Raw genomic sequence first — 22,369 nt, forward strand, 5'->3', positions numbered from 1 at the left:
AAAGGCCGTATCTTGAACTAGGGATTGCTGATCTTAGCTTGGGTGCAGCTTTAGTTTTCGATTCTTCGACCCCTTTCTTGTTGGCCATGTTTATATATGTTTACATATACTGTAGCAGTCCCCTCAGGTTGAATAAATACAGGATATCTCAGGATAATAAGCAAATAATATGAAAAATAACACCGCTGCTAGCGGAGCTCCACTTCAGACGTCCATCTCTCATCATCGGATGAGACCAAAAAAAAAAAAATTGTATGCTAAATCACTGTCTTGAGCTACCATTGTATGGTCATATGCTGCCACCAGTGATTGAAAGGCTCCAGGCTTTAGGCACTGTCCGTAGTCTGGGAATCACGCCACATGGCCGTAGTGCCATAACTGAAGCTCCCTCACAATGCAGGTAATGTGCCTAATTTGGGATTAATAAAAAGTTAAACCAGCGGTACCCAAGGATTCTCTGAAGAGATACAGTACCAAAGGAGTCCAGTCTTCATTTCAGGTCACTGGATAGCATCCAGGTCTTGCAATCATATAGTAAAACAGGAAGTACCAGAACGATAAGGACTTAGATATTTGTCCTTTTGCAAAAATATCGAGAGCACCACACACCCCCATGCTCTCCCAATCAGTCTACTGATCTCATAGGAAGAATCACCAGAGACATGAATGTCACTGCCGAGGTAAGTAAACCTCTTGACAAGGCCGACATTCTTTCAGCAGATAGACACACTGCTCAAGGCTGTGCCCAAGAGGTCATTAACTGCCTGGATCTTGTTTTTTATCCAGGACACTCACAAGCCCAGACACTCAGACTCCTCACTCAGTCTCTCAAGAGCACCAATCAGAGCCTCCATTGATTCTGCAAAGATCACAGCATTGCCGGCAAAGTCAAGATCAGTGAATGTCTCACAGCTACTGGATCCCACAACCCTGCACAACACGCAGTCCATGCAAGAACTGAACAGAGTAGGAGCAAGAAAACAAACCCCAGAATCAACCTGGAAAAATGCAGAGGTTCTGCCTCCACTCTGCACAGCACTCACAGTACCTGTGTACAGGCCATGATAAATAAATGACTAAATTATAATAAAAGTATTATAAAATAAGTACTAAAAATATTAACAGAAAAAGACAACATTAGCTATATCAGGAACATAACACTGTAGTTTAAATTTTCAGAATGAATGAACAATCAAAACAATTGTATGTTTATCATCTCTATTTATTCAACAGTAGCAAATAATTACATTTGTGATATGCATTCTTATACAATAACTGGAAAACGTGTTGTTTTCTGCTGTGCATATTTGTATACTTGAATTAAAGAATGCTTTTAGAATCTCAACAGAAATCCACTTTTACAAGATATGGCAGAATTTTATAAACTTCTTTCCAAATATTTGATAGGCTACTGTTAACATTAAGAATTAGAAAAAATAAACAATATGTCAGTGATTACTGCGTGAGAGGAGTCAGAATAATTTGCAAACTCATTTGACTAGTTTTTAGGAAATAACAAAAAACTAAACTAAACTAAATATACAGTAAGTGAACCTTTGAACCTACTCTTCTCATTAAAAAGAGATGTTACAAATTTCCACACTTTACTGAATAGATTTGTTCTTTCTGCCTCTTTTCTTGCATCTTTCATCTTTTCTTGAGCTTCTCTTTGCACTTTGACCTTCTCTTCTTCGAGTCTTTTCTTCTCATTCTTAAATTTTTCTTCCATCTCTTTTCTCTCTTTTTCAATTCTTTTAATTTCGTTTTGATTTTTATCTTTTAGTTCCTCTTCCTTCTCCTTCATTTTCTGCTGAAATTGTTGTTTTAATTTTTGCTCCCTCTTCTTGAGTGCTTCTTCTTCCTTCTTCTTTTGCTCTTCAGCTTCTCTCTTTATCTCCATCTCTTTCTGCTTGATAAGCCGCTCTGCCTCTTGGTACATAGCATGAGTATAATGGGTACCATCATTCTTTTCCACCATTTTCTTTATTTTCCTCAAGAGTTTTTCGACCTGCTCACGGTTATTAATGTCTTTATTATTGAAGGCATGATATCTGTGACCACATTTTCAACCAAGTCCTTGAGATCTTTTCTGATGACTCAATATACTCTTTAATAGTGATGTCCTCATCTAGGTCGTCCGCATGGGTGAACAGCACTATGACATATTCCAAACACTCCTTTCCAAACATTTCCACAAGTTGGTCGACAGTTTTCTTTTCTTCTTCAGTGAATCTTCCAACCTGAATCACCATCAAAAATGCATGAGGTCCTGGAGAAGACTTTTGAACACATTTTACAATTTCTTCTTTTATTGAATCGCGAAGCTCTGTGTCAAACAACCCTGGGGTGTCAATTACAGCCACGTTGGTGCCATCAACATTAGTTTTTTTCTTTTCACACTTAGATGTTACTGATTTACTACAGGCTGTTGATTTAAACTCCTTAAACCCCAATATGGTATTCCCAACAGCACTTTTTCCAACTCCAGTCTTCCCAACCAGTACAATTCTGAGGTGCTCATCATCATGACTAAAGGGTTCTGGTCTGAAAAAAAAAATAAAAACATGAAAACTTAAGTATACACACTGTATAAGATTATGTGTAACTGTATATATAAGTATCTCATAGCTATTGTCACAGTTGGACTTCTGAGTTGCTCAAAAAAGGCAGGAAGGAGCACATTTATTACATTATTTTTCTAGTATAAATAGCTCCAGTTTGTAAAGCCTCTCCCCTTAATTGTTCTGCACAATGACAGTAATGAATGGTGCAGTAACACTGTGCTGAATAATTCCAGTAGCTTGAAAGCACTAACCTTTGCCCCCATTCATTATTCCCAGGACTGACAATAAGGCAATTTTTTAGAGGATGAGTGATGTGATTTTTCTACTTACTGTTACTTTTAAAGTTAACAGTTACCCTGTTAAAATGCGGTGCTCCTGTTTTTCTAAATTTCCCATTGTCTTCACAGAATGCCGAAATGGCTGCTGCATAGCCTACTACAAGCATGCACAAGGTTTTCACTTCAGTAACTAAGATGTCTTTATTTCAAAGGTCAGACATTTATCCAGTAAAGAAAACTGCTAAAATGCCATTTTCAAATGATTAAACATTTGTCTCCATATGCTGCGTAACTATCACCTGCCCAGGTGTTGGCTGGTCAGCCCCAGGCCAGAAAACAATTTAAAAAACAATTTTCTACATACTGTACATACTTGTGTTTCTTTGAAACAAAAACATAATACTATTTATTTTCCTAAATGTAGGAGCAGATGTAGGATTTCTTGGGGATTTTTAAAAATGTATTTCAGTGGTGGGTAAAAGTTGATATTTTCCTGATGTTGATCTCTTTTTTCTTCATTTTTTAATTATTTTATTTTTATTTCAATTTTTCTGGTTGCCTATAAGTATATAAACAGTACTGGACATTTCATGCTTCTTCACTGGTGTATGCTTGTCTCAACTGGAAAAAGCTTGAACAGAAATCATTATGGTGTAGCCGGACCTTTATCCCTGACAGTACTTTTCTACTTGTTTTATTATTTCTATTTTTGGTAAATATTAATTTATATATTATGGCATTAATCATGATGTATATCTTTGTGTTTTGAATGTTACTTTTATATTTGCTGTCTATTAGTTATGTATTAATGCATTTAGTTATTTGCTCTGTCATCTTTATATGGAGTTCAGGGAAGGGCCAAAGTGACAATTCAGCTTTGGAGGACAACCCTGAGCCTGTATATCCCAGACAGAGAGGTCAGGCTCTCCATCCAGATGGATGTAGTAGAATCTTTTTCATGACCACTTTTGTGGATTTTCTGGTTTATGTTTGCTTGCTTTGGTTTTGTCTTTGTGGATTTTTCAGTATTAATATTCATACTGACTGTGTTTGTTCTGGTCTCTATTTATTATAATTTTTGCACTTTGTAATATTTGTATTATTCATTTTTTTGTAATAAATGTCCACTATTTTTAAAGAGACAATTTTGACAATTATAAGAAGGTATAATATAAGAAATTTGATAAATGAGAGGAAACCATTCAGTCCATGAAGCCTGTTTGTTTATCTAATAGCTAAGCCATGCCAATATCTCATGCAGGTTGTCAAGGTTTCTGCTTTCACTGTTTATGTCTCTTATTATAACTTTTTGGTGCTGACTATTTAGGATTTCTGATTATGGGTTTATCCTTTGGTTTACAACTGTGTAGGCTCAAGCCTAATTAACGTTGTTGGAAAAACATTTTGAACACTAGACTCAATTTGGTATTTTATACCAGAATTCAGAACAGGAATTGCAAACATGATTAAACAAAAATGAATAGAAATGATGACCTTCAAGCCCCATTGCTAAACAGGAAATTTCAGGTTGAACACTGCACCAAGGGTACGGGGAACACTGAAGAGGCAATTGACTCAGATCTTCAGTCAAAAACAGACTTGCAGGACTAGGCATGAAGACTGTTTCACATATTAGAATGAAACAATCCTATTCTATTATTGTACATAACTAATTTCATTAAGGAAATGATAGAAACTTGAAAACTTTGTTGAGAAGATAAAGCTGAAAGTTGTTCTAAACATTTTAATAATAAGTTAAATTACTGAGGAAAACGTATCACTTATTTCACATTGCATCAACAAGCTGTGCTTCTTGCACTTAATGCAGAAAAATCACTCTTTAGGATTTTGTCTTTGTTTTGTTATGTTTTTCACTTTACGAAATGTTGTCATTTTCTCCCATTCCTGTATATTTTCTATGTTTATGTTTACTGTAATGTTTTTAGTTTGCTGTAGTCCTATTCCTTACTTATTTGCAATTAATACCTTCAGAAAACTACCTCCTGTAGCTTAAAAAATTGCTGAATATTTCAATTTGTTTGTCAGAATTTTGTACTCAGGCATTATGTAGATTTCCATATATTGTTGTTCAGGTTGACTTTTCTGCTTTCTTCTCTTAGCCTGGTTTGAGTTCTTGTGGAGTAGGCAGTTGTAACAGTTAAAGTAAGCAAGAAGCTTAAAGTATTATACTTTATGTTATTTCAATATTTTTAATTAATATACTCAATAAAAATACAATTAATTGTATTTTGCATTGTTCTTTAATAAATAAAATATTATTTTGACATTGATTCTTACATTTTCTTAGTGTGAGGGGGTTCATGGGTTTTATTGAAGGATTAAGTAAGGTTAGGGATGTGAACTATAGGGCGACAGAGGCTTGAAGCTTACAACAAGAAACCAAATTTGTTAAATAAGATGATCACCATTACCAAGTGCTAGGCCAAGAGTCTGAAACTGAAGGGTGAACCTAAAGGCCCAAAGATCACTATTGCCTCTACATGTCTCATGCCACAGCCTGGAGAAGACCCAGACCTGGCTATGGAAACCACTTTTTATTTCTGGGTTTTAATCTCATCTGTTATGGAACACCCAGGGCTACTGTCTAGCTTAAGTTTATTCCTTGGTTATTTAACCTTTTTATAATTTATTTATTATTATTCAAATGTTGATATTAGTTCTATTTTTTTTTTGTTCTGCCTGTATTTTGCCAATGTAATATGATGTTGTTCATTAATTATTTTTCAATTTTGTATTATTTTAAGTGCCTGTGTCAGACTGTTCATTGCCCTGCTTAATGTACAGTATGTGGAACCTAAAGAGGTAGGCTACCTATTTACGGTAGCTGGGGTTCTATCTACAGCAGTATTTAAGAGAACGCTGGCGAGGCACAGCAGCTCCAGCAGTAGGTTTATGATTCAGCTTTTTTTAAATCTTTTCTTCTTTTTGTTATTGGATTTAATGTATTTGACCCCTGTATTTAAGGTACTAGATTTGGTGTCATTGAGATTATTCTTCATCCTTTTTTCTGAAAACCATTTGAATCCTGTCAAGAAAATAATAAAATTTTAAAGGAGCTTTGTGTTGTTTTTTGTTTTTTGATTTTAATAATTTGTCTCTTTCTCTTTTATGAAGTTTTATTGCGTTAATGTGGTTATAGAAATCATTGAGCTGGTCAATTTTTAATATGATGAATATGTCATCAACTTAGCATATCCAAGGTTTCAGTGTGTACTGTGTTAGAGCCATGCTCTCAAATCATTACCAGTTCCGCTAAGAGTCCTGATAATAGTTATCCAATTGGCATGCCTTGTTTTTATCTGTAGTATTTCCTATTAAAATAAATGTGAGATTTCTGGCAAAGTGAAACTAGATGCATTATATTGCTCGTGGCCAACTTCATTTGTGTTGTTATGGTGGGGTTGTTATTTAGCTTTGTTTGTAAAGCTTCTGTGGCCAAATGAATTGGAATCATGGTGCACAGTGACACAATATCAGACAAGACCATGATCTGATTGTCAGTGATGGATACATTTTTCAGAAGCTGTAATGCCATCTTGGTGCTATTAACAGAATATTCTGAATCATATGTTAAATGTTTAAGCATTTGAAAAGTCATTTAGATGAGTTATAAGTTGGACCACCTTTTAGACTGCACAACCGGTTTGAATTTTAGACAGGTGTCACGCATGCGATTAGTAGACCGCGGATGGATCTTAAAACACGTTTGAAGGGCGTTAAGCGGGGGAATGGCGGGTACTAACCTTGTTTCTTTGTTTTCCAGAACTAAAGATGCTCCGCCATAAAGACCTTGCCCACAGTACGATCACTTCGCCCTTCCTCCGCCATCTTCAATGGCGTCAGCAGTCCCATCATCCATCACGACTCCTTCCCAGCATTCCTGCACTTCCGGCTCCTCCCATATAAAATGGTTACGACGCCTAGTATGGTGTCGCGCATGAATCTTGTTTTGTTTATGTCTGACTGTATTATTTTTTGGATAAAGTCTGGAGTGTCGACAACATAAGGGGCAGAAAACCCCAAACCTTTTGTTGCCTCCTGTTGCATCTTTTACATTGGCATAGCCGGCAGGATAGTTGTCCGATAAAATTTCTGAAGGACAGGACTTGAACTTCGGTACTCCAGGGATGAGTGACCAAATGCGCCCTGCAGCAAGCACAGGCCGCGACCAACTGGGAGTTGGAGCAAACGAAGGCCCAGCTGGCCAAGGCCCGGAGAACAAGATCTGACTCACCTCGCCTCACGGCTCCACCCCTAGTGCCTATGACAGAGGCCGGCGATGTCGAATCATACCTCGGCATCTTGAAAGGGCGGCCACCGGAGCAGTGGCAGCGGTCCGTGGGCGTCCATCCTGGCGCCCTACCTGAAGGGACCCACGCGCGCCAGCTTACTACGACCATGAATCTTGTTTTGTTTATGTCTGACCGAATTATTTTTTGGATAAAGTCTGGAGTGTCGACAATATAAGGGGCGGAAAACCCCAAACCTTTTGTTGCCTCCTGTTGCATCTTTTACAAAGGGTTTTATGTATTTTGGGAGGCCATAGAATTCAGGGTAGCTTGCATAATAAGATTTCATTCTGTAATATTCCTGTGAGTTTAGACGGTTGTTACTCCAGATCTTATTCGGATTGGTGTTGAGTCTGTTAGTTGGGTCGCTGGTTAGTTGTTCATAAATAGTGGTGTCAGAGACCATTTCTCCTATTGCTGTGACATACTGTTCTTTGTCTAATACAACTGTTGTACCTCCTTTGGCGGCTGGTGTAATAATAATGCTGTTATCCTTAGAACTTAAAACCTTCTGTTCTTTTAAAGAAACTAGGGATCTGCCCCTGCTCACCTTGCTTGCCCATGACCAGGTTTGATTAACCAGTGTGGAAGGTCAGCCCCTGGACACAGACAGACAGACACTAGAAAGTCAAAACACACACGTTTATTCTCCTTTTTTTCCTCACAATGTACAAAACTGCAACCCCATTTCTCTTCTCTCTCATTCTCTCTCTGGCCTCTACTCCCTCCTCACAAGCTCTGTCTCCTTTCTCCCAACTCCGGATCGGGCAACATCCCTGGGCGTCTGGATCGTCGATAGCGATCTCAATGTAATGTAGAAAATCTAGGAAATGCAGCATAAACTCCAATAATCTAATTAAAATTACTATTTTAGAGGAACAATGTATTAAAACTATAAAAACAGATCACAGATTAAACAAAAATACACACAGAGTGGCTAATAAAATAATTTAGTTCCTATTCCAAATATCAATAACGCACATAGTATTCATCTCTGCACCTCCAAACATTAAATATGGCACTATTAAATGTTAGAGCTTTAACTAACAAAACGTTTTTATCAACGATCTTATTAGTGATAAAAATAGATTTTATTGCACTAAGTGAAATGTGGCTTAATTCAGACAGCGGCTGTTTTAATCGAATCTGCGCCTCCGGATTACAGTTTTACTCGCGCAAACCGCCAGGGAAAAAGAGGGGGGCAGCTTGGCAAACATTTACTCGAGCCGATTAAAATGTAAAGATGTCAGTTTTGGTAAGTTCAAGTCCTTTGAGTATCTCGCGTTGTTATCATGGAGATTCTCAAGTTCTAGTATTATCCGTGTATAGACCTCCAAAATTCAACGTCTTTTTGAGGAATTCTCTGACTTAATGTCAATTTTAATTATTAACTATGACACACTCCTAATAGTTGGCGACTTTAATTTTCATATAGATAATCAGTGTGATCTAAAAGTAAAAGAATTTATGAACCTCCTGGATTCTTTTGATTTGAGACAGCTCATAAATCAGCCTACACATAAAGCAGGTCATACGTTAGACTTAGTGATTACTAAAGGACTGAAAGTTGATATAAAACAGATCATTGATATTGGTCTATCAGACCATTTTCTTCTACTTTTTAATATAGAAATAATGATAAAAACACTCATGAGAAGCATATTGTTAAAAACGCTTCTTTGACTCAGCAGCAGCTTTAAAACTTACAAACATTCTAAGCAATCAGTCCGTTTATAGTGCCAACTATAATAGCGAGGATAATGTAAATAGTAAGGTGGAAAGATTTAATACTAAAGTGAGAGCTGCTGTTGACATAGTTCTTCTAGCATTGTTATACCATGGAAGACCCAAAGAGTGTCTGATTTAAAGAGAACATGCCGTAGAGCTGAGCGTAAATGGAGGAAGACTAAACTTACTATCCACTATGAAATATTAAAAGTCAAAATAACAGAATACAATAACACTGTCCGTCTTGAGAGGCTGCTATTTCTCAAGATTATAAATAACAATGCTAGTAATCCCAGAGTCTTATTTTCTACAATTGATACTAAACCCAGGTAACTCAAAGGAATGCCTCCTAAGTACTTCCAGTAAAACCTGTGAGGCTATGCTGTATTTTCAATCAAAAATTAATGCTATTAGAAATAACATAGTATATCTCCCCAACACTAAGGATCCTCCTAAACCCCAGCATCCTGTTATAAACAAATTAAACTCTTTCACTAGGATAGATTTACCTGATTTACAAAAATAATATCTCAATTAAAACCTCCACCTGCGTCCTTGACCCAATACCAACAAGGTTTTTCAAAGAAGTATCAGGCTGCTAATTGATAATGTTCTTGACATAGTAAATTCGTCATTAGATACTGGGGTCTTCCCAGACTGTCTTAAGACTGCTGTAGTTAAACCCCTACTTAAGAAACATAATCTTGACCCTCGCTCTTGAAAATTTTAGACCCATCTCTAACCTGCCTTTCTTAAGTAAAGTTCTGGAGAAGGCAGTCATTATGCAGTTAAATGACCACCTAAATAAACATGCTATTCTTGATAAATTTCAGTCGGGTTTTAGAACAAATCACAGCACAGAAACTGCACTCGTTAAAGTAGTAAATGATTTGCGTGAATGCAGACAGAGGCCATTTATCTGTTCTCATCCTCTTAGATCTGAGTGCTGCATTTGACACCATTAGAAATCGCCTTAGTCAATGGGTGGGCCTCTCTGGCAGTGTCTTAAATTGGTTTGAATCCTACCTGACAGGGAGAAAATTTTTGTTAGTTGTGGTAATTACAACTCAAGACACATGATATCCAATATGGTGTTCCACAAGGCTCTATCCTGGGTCCGCTGTTATTCTCAATCTACATGCTTCCGTTAGGTCAGATTATCTCAGGGCACAACGTGAGCTACCACAGCTATGCTGATGACACACAGCTGTACTTATCAATAGCACCTGATGACCCATTCTCTTGATTCACTAACACAATGTCTGACTTGTATCTCAGAATGGATGAATAGTAACTTTCTCAAGTTAAATAAAGAGAAACTGAAATCTTAGTGATCAGCAATAATGGATACAATGAGGCTATTAGAAATAAACTGGATACATTAGGATTAAAAGTCAAGACGGAGGTAAAAAGCTTAGGGGTAATTGTTGACTGTAATCTGAATTTTAAATCACATATTAATCAGATCATTAGGACAGCATTTTTCACTTAAGAAACATAAGTAAAGTTAGACCTCTTATATCACTGAAAGATGCTGAGAAATTAGTTCACGCTTTGTTTTCAGTCGACTAGATTACTGTAACGCACTCCTCTCAGGACTACCCAAAAAGACATAAATCGTTTGCAACTAGTGCAGAATGCAGCTGCTAGAATCCTAACTAGGAAAAGAAAATCGAACACATTTCTCCAGTTTTGATGTCACTACACTGGTTACCTGTGTCATTCAGGATTGACTTTAAAATTCTGCTTATGGTTTATAAAGCCTTAAATAATCTCCCCATCTTATATATCGGAATGTCTGACACCTTATATTCCAAATCGTAACCTCAGATCCTCAAATGAGTGTCTCCTTAGAATTCCAAGAACAAAACTTAAAAGAAGTGGTGAGGCGGCCTTCTGCTGTTATGCACCTAAAATCTGGAATAGCCTGCCAATAGGAATTCGCCAGGCTGATACAGTAGAGCACTTTAAAACACTGCTGAAAACACATTACTTTAACATGGCCTTTTATAACTTCACTTTAACTTAATCCTGATACTCTGTATGTTCAATTCATCATAATAACTATTCATGGTGGCTCTAAAATCGTACTGACCCTACTCTCTTTTCTGTTTCTTTTCCGGTTTCTTTGTGGTGGTGGCCTGCGCCACCTCCACCTACTCAAAGCTTCATGATGCTCCAACAATGATGGATGGATTAAAAGGCAGAAGTCTACGTGACCATCATCATCAAGCCCTTCCGTGAGAACCCTAAATCCAAAGAGGACTGTTTCATTTATGTTAGGTAGAATGCCCAGAGGGACTGGAGGGTCTCATGGTCTGGAATCCCTACAGATTTTATTTTTTCTCCAGCCGTCTGGAGTTTTTTTTGTTTTTTCTGTCCCCCCTGGCCATTGACCTTACTCTTATTCGATGTTAATTAATGTTGATTTATTTTGTTTTCTTATTGTGTCTTTTATTTTTCTATTCTTTATTATGTAAAGCACTTTGAGCTACTGTTTGTATGAAAATGTGCTATATAAATAAATGTTGTTGTTGTTGTTGTAGCAACCCGGGGGGGTCAGCCATCTAGTGCTCCAGGTTAGGTAATGCCCTGTGCGTGTTCACTCCCCCAGTTCCTTCTATTACGGAAGCATAATAAAAGTTGTCTTCATGGAGACGCCAAAAATACAATTTTAAGAGATTGTCATTTTCTTGGGAATTGTTATATATACATTATTTTCACTTTTAGTTTAAAACTTTAGTAAAACAATATTTGGAATTAATCTTTTCAAGATCGCATTGAATTTTGATTCTATGTTTGGACTTGCATCGTGATAATGCAACTTATAACTGCCTGTGAGTGAATATCGTTTGTTTCTCTCTAATTAATAAAATGACTTCATCGAATGTTTGTCCATGCTCTTTCTTCTTCACTTAGTCGTTGACATGTCATCTAAAACATATTAATTTTGACATGAGAATCTCATGTCATAAAATTTATAAGAGATGAGAGTGCAGGAAGTGTGTCTGCCAAAAGCTTTCACACAAATAAGATCTGAGAGCACAGGAATTGTGACTGACAAAAACATTCACACCACTGAGGTTAGATGACAGTGGTCTTGTTTGAAAATAGTTGTAAGTAGGGCATGACTTGAAAGAATCTCATGTTAAAAGTCTCCGTCTCACGGACTTCATACTGTGCCAACGTTTTGGAATCTTTTAATTCTCGCTGGCATCACAAATTAAATGATCTACAAGTCTCCAATTTAAAGTTTAAATCCAAACAATATATTTAATCTCTTTTCGCTGTTCCGTTATTTCACAGAGTAATAATTTCCATTTGTTTGCGCTTAAGGTGATCTTTACTATCCTTTTTGAGACTTTAGAATTTTCATACTTCCATTATATCTAACCTGCTCTGCATGTGTGCCGCATAAACATTTTTGAATTCTTTACTATGTTCTACGTTGTCATCTACTCTTTTTCTTTATTTCCAGCCCTGGGTGTGGACTTGTCTCACGGGACGATAAGTGTCTCTCAGAGAAAATCACGTCTTTGTCTCCTTCCAAGATTTTTTTATAATAGAGACAAGCACTCCCAGAAATTTTGCATGTAACTGGTTGGCCACAACACACTTTATTTTTGTGCATTGTCTGCCGGTATATTTTTGGTTTGCATGATGTGTGTCGGATGCATCTTTGTCACTGAACTTTAATCCTTTGGCAAGAACATTTTATTCTGTGGTGGACAGCTGTCTTCTGGAAAAGTTGTGTACTCAGATTGTGGTTCATTAGTATTCATATTCCTAGTAAGTGTATTCCATTTTTGTCAATGGTATTCCGTTTAGATTCATGGCTTTTGTAATCTGTGTACTGAATGTGCTTAGCCCATTTATCTGTAACCATCACTTCTCATGTTACGAGAAATCTAGATTGTTGCCTCGTTATTTCAGATTTGTATGTAGTTAGTTTTCAGTGTGTTTCAGTGACAAGTTCATATAGTCAAAAGAAGATGGGGACAACCAGATAAGAAAAGTTCAATATCAAAAAAGATAAAGTCCCCATCCCACTGGCAACTGTTCCACCCTTCCCCTTTCGGAGATGGCTGAACAGAACAAGAAGTACTACCTGCACACCTTACACATCCAAATTACAACAAAATAAGCAATTTTAATAAGTGCATCTCCTTTTTCCATGGATGATATAATGGATTGAGAAGAGAATTTAACATGAGTTGCTGAAAGTTCTAAAAGAAATACATTATAAAATAAGTTCCTCTGGGAATTTACTAGACATTGATCTTGCTTTTCCCAAAGAGATGCCAGGAAGATCCTAGCAGCTAAAGAACTTACTGAAATCAAGTTCTTATTAGAGGATGAAAAAAGAATATAATGAAAAATCAAGAAGTTAAAAAGTTGAGGAGAACAAGGAATAAAGACATCCCAAACAAGTAAAAGAGAGGTGACAATGGATGTCCACAAAATGCTGCAGAATGGCTAGATCAAAACATATGAAAAAGGAACCAAGTACTGTAAGAGATCATAAATTGGGTAGGAGGCTAAACCTTTACATAATTTTAAAAAGTTGTATAAATCCATGAAGAATTTTATACTGATTTAACTGGTGTTTCAATTTTAGAGCAGTTTTTGATTTCTTTAATGATTGACTTCCAGTTCCATAGAATCCCACTTAACAATAATGGTGAGATTCTTTTACCAGTATCTTGGAGATGTGCATAAAGCACTGAGGCATGTTTTAATTGAAAACTGTTTTGAAAAAGAATGAGATGAGATAGGGAATAATAAAAAAGATGCCACATATTTTAAAGACCAACCTGAGCTGTAGGTAAAAGAAGAAAGTGCAAGAATGTAGTGAAAATTAAAAAAAAAGATCGTGGAATGAAAGAAACTGTGATTCCCCAAAAATACCTAAAGTGGAACAACAATACTGTATTTGGAGCTTTATTATAAAAGAGAGGGGTCTGCAAACACCATTTCTACACAAAATGCAATCGTGTCTTGACTTGACATATGAAATAATAAAACCTAATTTGTTAGAGATAGACTTCATTTGGTGCAGAATATTTGATGCTGCGCAGAGTTACTTTAGTTTCCATTAAGATCCATGAAGGGTGAAGAGAAAAAACAACAAAAAGATAAGGGATGCAAAACAAAGGCACAATAGTAAGGCTTGGAGCTGGGAAGGTACACATCTCCATCAGCCCTAGCCAAGATGAGAACTAATTGGTTAATCCTCATGTGATGTGCATTTCATCTGAAGTATGAGAGCTGTAGTGAATTTTCTAAAAATTGAGGCAGGGAGGAGAGGTAGTTTTATGCTCACATAGTTCAATGTGGTTTGTCTTTATTCTAGATAAATAGAACTGAAAGGAAAAAGTAAGATTAGTCCAAGGAATGAGATATTTTCTTGTCTCTTCCAAAATACGGTAAAATTTAACATGGAAATATCTTTTACAACATGTTCCACAGAAAGCTTCAATTCAGCATGTCAAAACCTTCTCGGCATCTAATGAAAAGAGTGCCACAAGATGCTGATAAGGAGTGATCCTTACTAATAATATGTAGCAAGCAACAACGGTTATTCATCTATTCACTGCAAATGAAGTCGGAGTGAACAAGCTTACATATAACAATTTGAAGATGAGAGGTCACAAGTTTGACAAACAATTTTACATTAAAGTTCATCAAGGAAAGTAGCCTGTAGCTAGAACAATCTGTAAGATCCCTGTCAGATTTAAGAAGCAATCTGAACATGGCAGAATTGAAATAGGAAAGATATGAAAGCCAAAGGGGCAACAGCTGTGCGAGCTTGAACCAAACTATTAAGGCTGTATCCTTGTCAGGTGCTGGTGCCTTACCTTTAACGAGAGAGAATAAAGCCTTTTAATTTCATCTACAATTATCTGAGAGTTTAAGAAGTCAGTGTCACTTTTTCTGAAGTTTCACAAATACAATTTGGTATGGGTACATGGTTTTGAAATTTAGCTTTCTTTAAAAGACAGTCATTGAGTTCTGCCTCAACCTGAGAGATACGAGATTCATATTGTGGATCAGATATTAGGGTTGGGATCCCTCAAATTTGTGTAAGTGATATTCAAGATCAGATATTCCCATGCCTTATGTGTGCAACTGGCAGCAAAAGAAATAAGAAACTCTCTTATAAATCAATTAATAGCCATCTGCTGTACACAAAGAAAAGATTGCTTTACAAGTTTACATTTACCTCAATACATTCATTCAAATGCATGAGGTCTGTAGAATAAATTCAGTGCAGTGTGGCAGTTTGAAAAAATTGAAGATGAAGATTTAACATGGCTGCGATGGGCTGGTGTCCTGCCCGGAGTTTGTTTCCTGCCTTGCACCCTGTGTTGGCTGGGATTGGCTACAGCAGACCCTGTGACCCTGTAGTTAGGATATAGCGGGTTGGATAATGGATGGATGGTTGGATTTAACATGGAAAATCTGAAATCAGATAGAAGGTGGAACGATATGTTAAGAGAAAAAGTTCTGGAGGAAGGTTTGTGACACGTAGAAAAGAAAAAGGATTCTTTAGCAGATGGGTTAAAGACTCGAAATGAATCAACCAATGTCAAATCAGAAACAAGCTTGGCCAGAGCGGGAGAGGCAGGTGGAACACATTTATTAATTATGGGTGGAACTCAGTCTAAAAGTGGGTCAGTGAAAGAGTTTGCATTGATTTCTATAATAAGTTCCGCCCAAGGCAGACCCAGGAAAGTAAGGGACAAGACTAACATCACAGATCCCCCTACATGTAAATTAAAGTCCTTTTTAGTTGTTTAACACTGGTATAGAGATTGAAATATTCAATGGTAGACGCTCAAGTGTAAGGGGTGAGGACTGGAGAGCAACTAAGGTGCATGCATTCCCCAGTGATTGTTTGTGAATGTATCTGGAAACTTGCTATGTGACCTGGCTAAAAAGTACAATTGTATATTTTTGATAGGTGATTTTTTAAAAGAAAATCCTTTTATTTATTTCATCACACACTTCTTAGGGCTAGGGCTATCAAGACTACAGTGTTTCATAACACTGTTTAACTTTGATTTGTATAATGCATTAACTTAGCATTTTCATTCTGGAACTGTTTTTAACTGACTTATCTCGATATTTTCTGGGCTGTCTAGGAAGGATAATTTGTTATGTTCAAATGGTATACGTTTATATTGATTGATATTTAGTATGAGCTTCTTTAAATTCTATGTAATGCAACTGACATTGTTGTGGATGAAAAGTACATAAATACATTAACACAATGAATGGCAATTATATATTTACATGCCAATTCAAATTTTATGGTAGTAATCTTATTCTTTTTTGTGATCAACTTTTTTAACTAAAGACAAATTGACAGGATATATCAATAAATAAATAATAAGCATACAAAGTAACCCAACCCAACTACTCCCACCCAATGATAATACTCATTCTTGAAAGCTCTTTAAATACCTTATGGATTTCTTTTTTTCTTGTGACTCAAGTGTAGAAGGTCCTTTCTGAAATTACAAAAATACCCCCATAAAATCAATTACTGTACATGTACAATAAAATGGATCACGGGCAATTCCATCATGTGATGCATGTTTAATTGTAATTTTCAAAATTTAGTTCTTTGACTATATCAAACATTACATTCTTTAAATTTGTTTGTCTCATTACAAAATATTTGGTTGTGCTTGTGTCTCCAGCAGGGAACTCTTGCTCCTTCGCAAGGCATTCTTTTTTAGAAATACAGGACAACCTAGAACCTGTATATATGATCCTTCAGTAACCATGGTGGAAATAAGCAAATGAGAGAAATATGTATGTGCAGTTCTATGGAGCCCAGGTAGCACTCTTCTTGCAGATGGCTTCTGGCTTCTCGATGGTCCCTCACCTTATAAACACTCACACATTTGGCATATTCTATGAGCTTGTATGAAATTTGACAGTTATGGCGGAACTACCATTTGTGTGTATTTGAATATGTTATTTATGGATTGTGCTCTTCTAAGACCCAAAAAGCACCTTTTCCCTGTCTACCCTCAGTACACCAGCTCTAATCACACATGGCTTCTGCCTGAAAGTAATTGGTCAAAATTTCTTTAATCAGCCAAGTCCCGGCTTAAAAGAACTGTCTTTGCATCAGCTGCATTCAGCTCACAAATCACAAATATCAAATAATTATTTTTCAGTTCTGGTGCGTTTTGTTTTCTCCACATCACATCAATCCTAGCTGTGTATTCTGCATTCCAAAATTTGTGACAAAAAAACATGATGCCATTTTGTGATGCCATTTCAATTTCATAGTGATTTTTTTTTGCCTAACTGTGTTTATTGGCATAAAATATTTTGCTTTTACAATCTGTTGAATAAAACTCTCAATATTGCTCATAAAGTCTTGAATGAGGTACATTACCTGCATTGTGAGGGAGCATCAGTTACGCACTATGGCCATATGGAGGCGATTCTAGCGGATGATCCAGCTCACAGGATACTCATTGTTGAGGACCGAGCTGCGTGACCAGTCCATGAGAACTCCTATATAACACCTGGCTGCAGCAGACAAATGGTTATTTCTGGGGGGTGGGACTGGACCGTGTGTGTGCCTGGAGGATTGCAAAGCATTATCCTGATGTGTTTTGTCATGTGGTGGATGTGCCAATACACTGTACCAATGCAAGCTCCTCAATGTGACACTGACCTGACCCAAACTTCTAGTATTTAAGATTCCTGGTTTCTCTTCAAATAAACATCAGTTTAGATAGAAATAAAATGTTGTCATCATCTCATTAAAACTACCTGGTGATTTCTGTGACACTAGCAATCAGCAGAGGATCAAAGGTTCTTTAGGATGTGTGACTGGGATACTTATCCAGGTTCTGTAAGATCCTAAACTAGGTCACATGACGTCTACTAATATAACTGGGTGTGTCCCACTCAGGCTAGGGAAAATCTTTTAGGGTAGCTAGCCCTTGGTAGATATAGTTCAGCTCTTGAAACAAAGCAAGATTGGTCTCAGCCATTGTTAAGGTATTCCAAGATTAAGAGTTAATTAATTTCAGAGATGAAAAACTGAAAGCAAAACTGGTCTCAGCTGTGTGTAGCCTGCTCTTGTTACAGATTCCAGAAGTAAATATTGTGGGATATGAATCAAGCTTAATAAGCTCATGAACATTGTTTAGGCATTTCTATGATTAACTTGTCCACCAATGAAAAAGAACCTTAAATAGCTAAAATGCTTTTGTGGACACTTTAACAATAAAACAACTGAAATAATTATTATTTTTTCTAAACGTTTACCAAAACAGTGTAAATGTATGACACTTTTTTGGTGATTATTTTCGAGTTGTCTGTTGAAGAGAGACAGCAATTTTAACTTGGGCAACAGTATTTAATAATGTCACTAAAAGTTGCAGGAGAGGATTTCTCAAGGAAAAAGAATATGCAAATGCATCATTTACACTGGCTACCATCGTTTAATAGGGTTTCTTGTAAAAGTAATGCAGAATCCTTTATTGTAAAAAATAAAGAAAAATATTATCAATCTGCTTTGAATGTTATAGTTACAACAGCAACTATACAATTGCTTTTGTAGTGTAGCCTTTTAGGAAATACAGAACTATGATATACACACTGATAAAATAATAAATAATTAAAAACACAGCTGTCATTGGCATGGTCCATGGTGATGCTTGTGATAAGAATGTAACATTCAAATGTTATGGTTTTAGAGGGCTTAGCGACAGAGAGACAGAGAAAAAAAATGCAGATGGTACGTGGTAACTTCTAAATCACGCATCCAACTGCAACCAGAGATTCTCTGGTTCTCTTTGTTAGAATTACTTTTTCTGTAAAAAAGTTTTACCCTGGCTTTATTACAATATTATTTTGGTGACATAATCACATAAACATTTAGTAGCTCTGTATGTCTATAAGGTGGCACAGTGGTAGCACCGTTGTCTTATAGTAAGGAGACCAGGGTTAGCACCCCTGTTCCTCCCTGTATAGAGTTTGCATGTTCTCGTGATGTCTACAGTATGTGGGTATCCTCTGGGTGCTCTGGTTTTTTCCCTCATTCCAAAGATACGCAGGTCAAGTGACTTGGTGACTCTAAATTGAACCTAGTGTGTATTTGGTGTGTGTGTGTGTGCGTGTGCTTTCACTCTGTGATGGTAGATAGATAGATAGATAGATAGATAGATAGATAGATAGATAGATAGATAGATAGATAGATAGATAGATAGATAGATAGATAGATCCCATGGAGCCCTGTCCAGAGTTTGTTCCTGCCTTGCACCCTGTGCTAGCTGGGATAGACTGCAGCAGACTCCTGTGACGCTGTTCAGGAAATGTGGGTCAGCTAATGACTGACTGACTATATGTTTATACATCATTTTGTGTGTCTGACTGTTATGATGCTGCATAGTTGCAAGGCATATTATTTGTACGCCAAGTGACCTCTGACTTCATGGAGACCAATATGACCAATATGTGTATGAATATCCATCCATCCATCCATTTTCCAACCCGCTGAATCTGAACACTGGGTCACGGGGTCTGCTGGAGCCAAACCCAGCCAGCACAGGGCACAAGGCAGGAACCAATCCTGGGCAGGGTGCCAACCCACTGCAGTGTATGAACATTGAAATGAAAAATAAAGCAAAATAAAATGAAAGAAAATAAAATGTAAACAAAATAAAATAAAACAACAAAATTGTTACATAAAGAATACTATGGCATGATCCCATCCTAAAGATGTAGTTGGTATCTCTGCAGCTTGCATACCATGAAATGAAAATTAAAATACAATATAGTTCACTTTTTAACCATCCACTATTGCAAATTATGGAAACCTTATTACAGAGTACTAATACTGATAAAACATTTATCACTACACAAGCACTATTATACAAATTCGTACCTTCTCTAGATATAAAAATAAATTTGATTAACAATTAAAGAATACCTGTTGCTCTATTTTGTTCATTCTTGTCAGTTTAATTCACCAAATAAGACTTCACCCTGTGGAAAAAGAACACATTTATTGAAAGTTTGAGTTAGGGATTTTAACAAAGGTAAAAGAATACAGTCAAGGCTATATCAGGATTATTATAACATTAGAACACTCTAGACAAGAACAGGCCATTCAGCCCAAAAAAGCTTGCCAGTCCTATCCTATTACTTCTTCCAAAAAAACATCAAGTCGAGTTTTAAAAGTCCCTAAAGTCTTACTGTCAACCACACTACTTGGTAGCTTATACCAAGTGTCTATCGTTCTTTGTGTAAAGAAAAACTTCCTAATGTTTGTGCAAAATTTACCCTTAACAAGTTTCCAACTGTGTCCCAATATTCTTGATAAACTAATTTTAAAATAACAGTCTTGATCCACTGGACTAATTCCCTTCATAATTTTAAACACTTTCATCATGTCACCTCCTAAGCTTCTTTTGATTAAACTGTATAGGCTCAGCTCTTTTAATGTTTCCTCATAATTCAATCCCTGTAGTGTGTAATCAGCCTAGTCGCTCTTCTCTGGACCTTTTCTAGCACTGCTATGTCCTTTTTTTAGCCTGGAGACCAAAACTGCACACAGTACTCCAGATGAGGCCTTGCCAATATGTTACAAAGGTTGAGCATAACCTCCTTGGACTTCCATTTTTGTTATCCACTTTTAAATGTATTTTATTTTTCAGGGTTATGCCGTCATGCTACAGAAGCTATTAGTCCTTTTTTTTTCAGTCTGGCCCATACAGTATGTGGAGTTCATCAGAACTGGTTAATCTTCATTATTGGCTAATATATTGTAAAAGATAGCTGCTTGCAATATTACAATTTTAAGTGGTAGTCAAGTTCTCTATTCATATTCTCTTGCCTCTCAGTTCCTGTGCTTCAATGTTCTCATAGGTGTTGGATGAATGTTCTGTTTGAAGCTTATTGGGTTGTTTCATGTTCTGATATTAGGAATTGTAGGGAAACTCCTGTAGTCCATTATATTAGTTCACTGGGTTGATGGAAGTGTGGATTGGGGCTATAGTGTTTTTTTCTGATATTTCCTTGTATTTATTTTTACTCATTATGTTTATATTTTTCTCGCAATTAATTAAAATTCAACCAACCTTTTGTTTCTTTAGCTTATTTTACGAATGTTTTATAACATCCAGTCAGGCAAACATATCTGCTATTATACCAGCTCTACACACTCCAAAAAAACAAGAGTGTTTGTACATAATCAGTGAGTGCTTTTTAACACAATATGTTAAAGCACAAATGAGTGTAGGGAGCTTGTCTAGATTTAGTATTCAGCAAATATCAGGACAGGATTTAGGGGTCAATGATTAAACCGATTAAACGATGTTCTGTCAGACAGCATATTCAAAAATTACAACTGTTAGGTTTAAATTTAATAGGGAAAATGTTGTGCAGATACAGCAAAATCAAGGTAAACTGGGATAAGGTTTTAAATGTGTAGATAGTTGAGGAGATGAGGGACAGGTTTAAATGTTTTTTTTGACGTATAAGGAAGGACAAGTTTATCTCAAAATTTAAAAGTAGTAAAGAACTATAGAGATTATGAGCACATGACAGCAATTTAAAAGGGTTATAGTCAAGTTAAAAAGAACTTGGGGAGAAATATTGCAAAAAATGCAAAAAGATTTTTTAAATATCTTTGTGGTGGATCAATGGTCAAGGAGGAGGAAGTGTGCTATAAATGGTAAACACAAACTAAAATATACAGACTGTAGGACAAAGTAAGTATTGCCTGTTCTGCTAGGCTTTAGTGGCACAACTGGACTGCTAAAGCATGAGATTTAGCAGAATTCCAGCTGCATCCCCCTCCCCCTTTACATTCCAAACTAAGTGACTGAACTCCAGTTTGTACCTGGATCTGCCTGGACCTCATCTGATAACAAAGATGTACAGTATATCAAATGTTGAACTGACATCTTTCCAGTCTCCTCTCTGCAGACTTCTTGAGCCAGAAGGTGCAAAATGGACTTAAGCAAGGACATTAAAGACATGTAAATCAATGAATGACAATGAATTATGGACAGAAGAACTCGTCAATGAGGAGGCACTGTTTAATACACTCATGAGAGATTCCACCTCTCTTCATAAACTAATTACACTCATCCCATTTAGGGAATTCAGAATATTTGTTGCACATTCTAACTGAACTCCTGGAAGTTTTCTTGTGGCCCCCCTCTGGGATTCTTTCACAGATGGAAAACTCTCAAAAATTACTGAAAGCTTCTGAAACCTGCGTTCTGAAACTAAAAGAAGGTGAGCTGTCCTCTATTTGGGGAACATCCTCTTTCTCTTTGTGTATCACAATTTACAATCTCTTTGCCAAGCCAAGTGGGCTAGAGGGCTGAAAAAGCTGGAAAGCAGACATCACTTCAAGAAAAGAACTTCTAAATTTTTGTGCCAGAAAGAACTGAAGATGACGCAGGAAAAGGCTTAGCTGAAAGAAACTCTTCACAATACAAAT

At 36.6% G+C, this 22,369-nt stretch overlaps 1 protein-coding gene across 1 annotated transcript in view; it reads right to left on the bottom strand.

Moving 5' to 3' along the window:
• Positions 1-1,831: 1,831 nt before the first annotated feature.
• LOC120534604 (GTPase IMAP family member 4-like) overlaps positions 1,832-22,369 on the bottom strand; it is a gene marked incomplete at its 3' end in the record, with an annotated part of 29,943 nt that continues 9,405 nt past the window's right edge. Inside the window, 4 exon segments of the mRNA XM_039762192.1 lie at positions 1,832-2,065; positions 2,067-2,544; positions 16,348-16,394; positions 19,847-19,902. Of these exon segments, the coding sequence (XP_039618126.1) occupies positions 1,832-2,065; positions 2,067-2,544; positions 16,348-16,394; positions 19,847-19,867 (780 nt within the window).

The sequence above is a fragment of the Polypterus senegalus genome, chromosome 8 (assembly GCF_016835505.1).
Source record: "Polypterus senegalus isolate Bchr_013 chromosome 8, ASM1683550v1, whole genome shotgun sequence".
In the NCBI taxonomy this organism is placed as follows: domain Eukaryota; kingdom Metazoa; phylum Chordata; class Cladistia; order Polypteriformes; family Polypteridae; genus Polypterus; species Polypterus senegalus.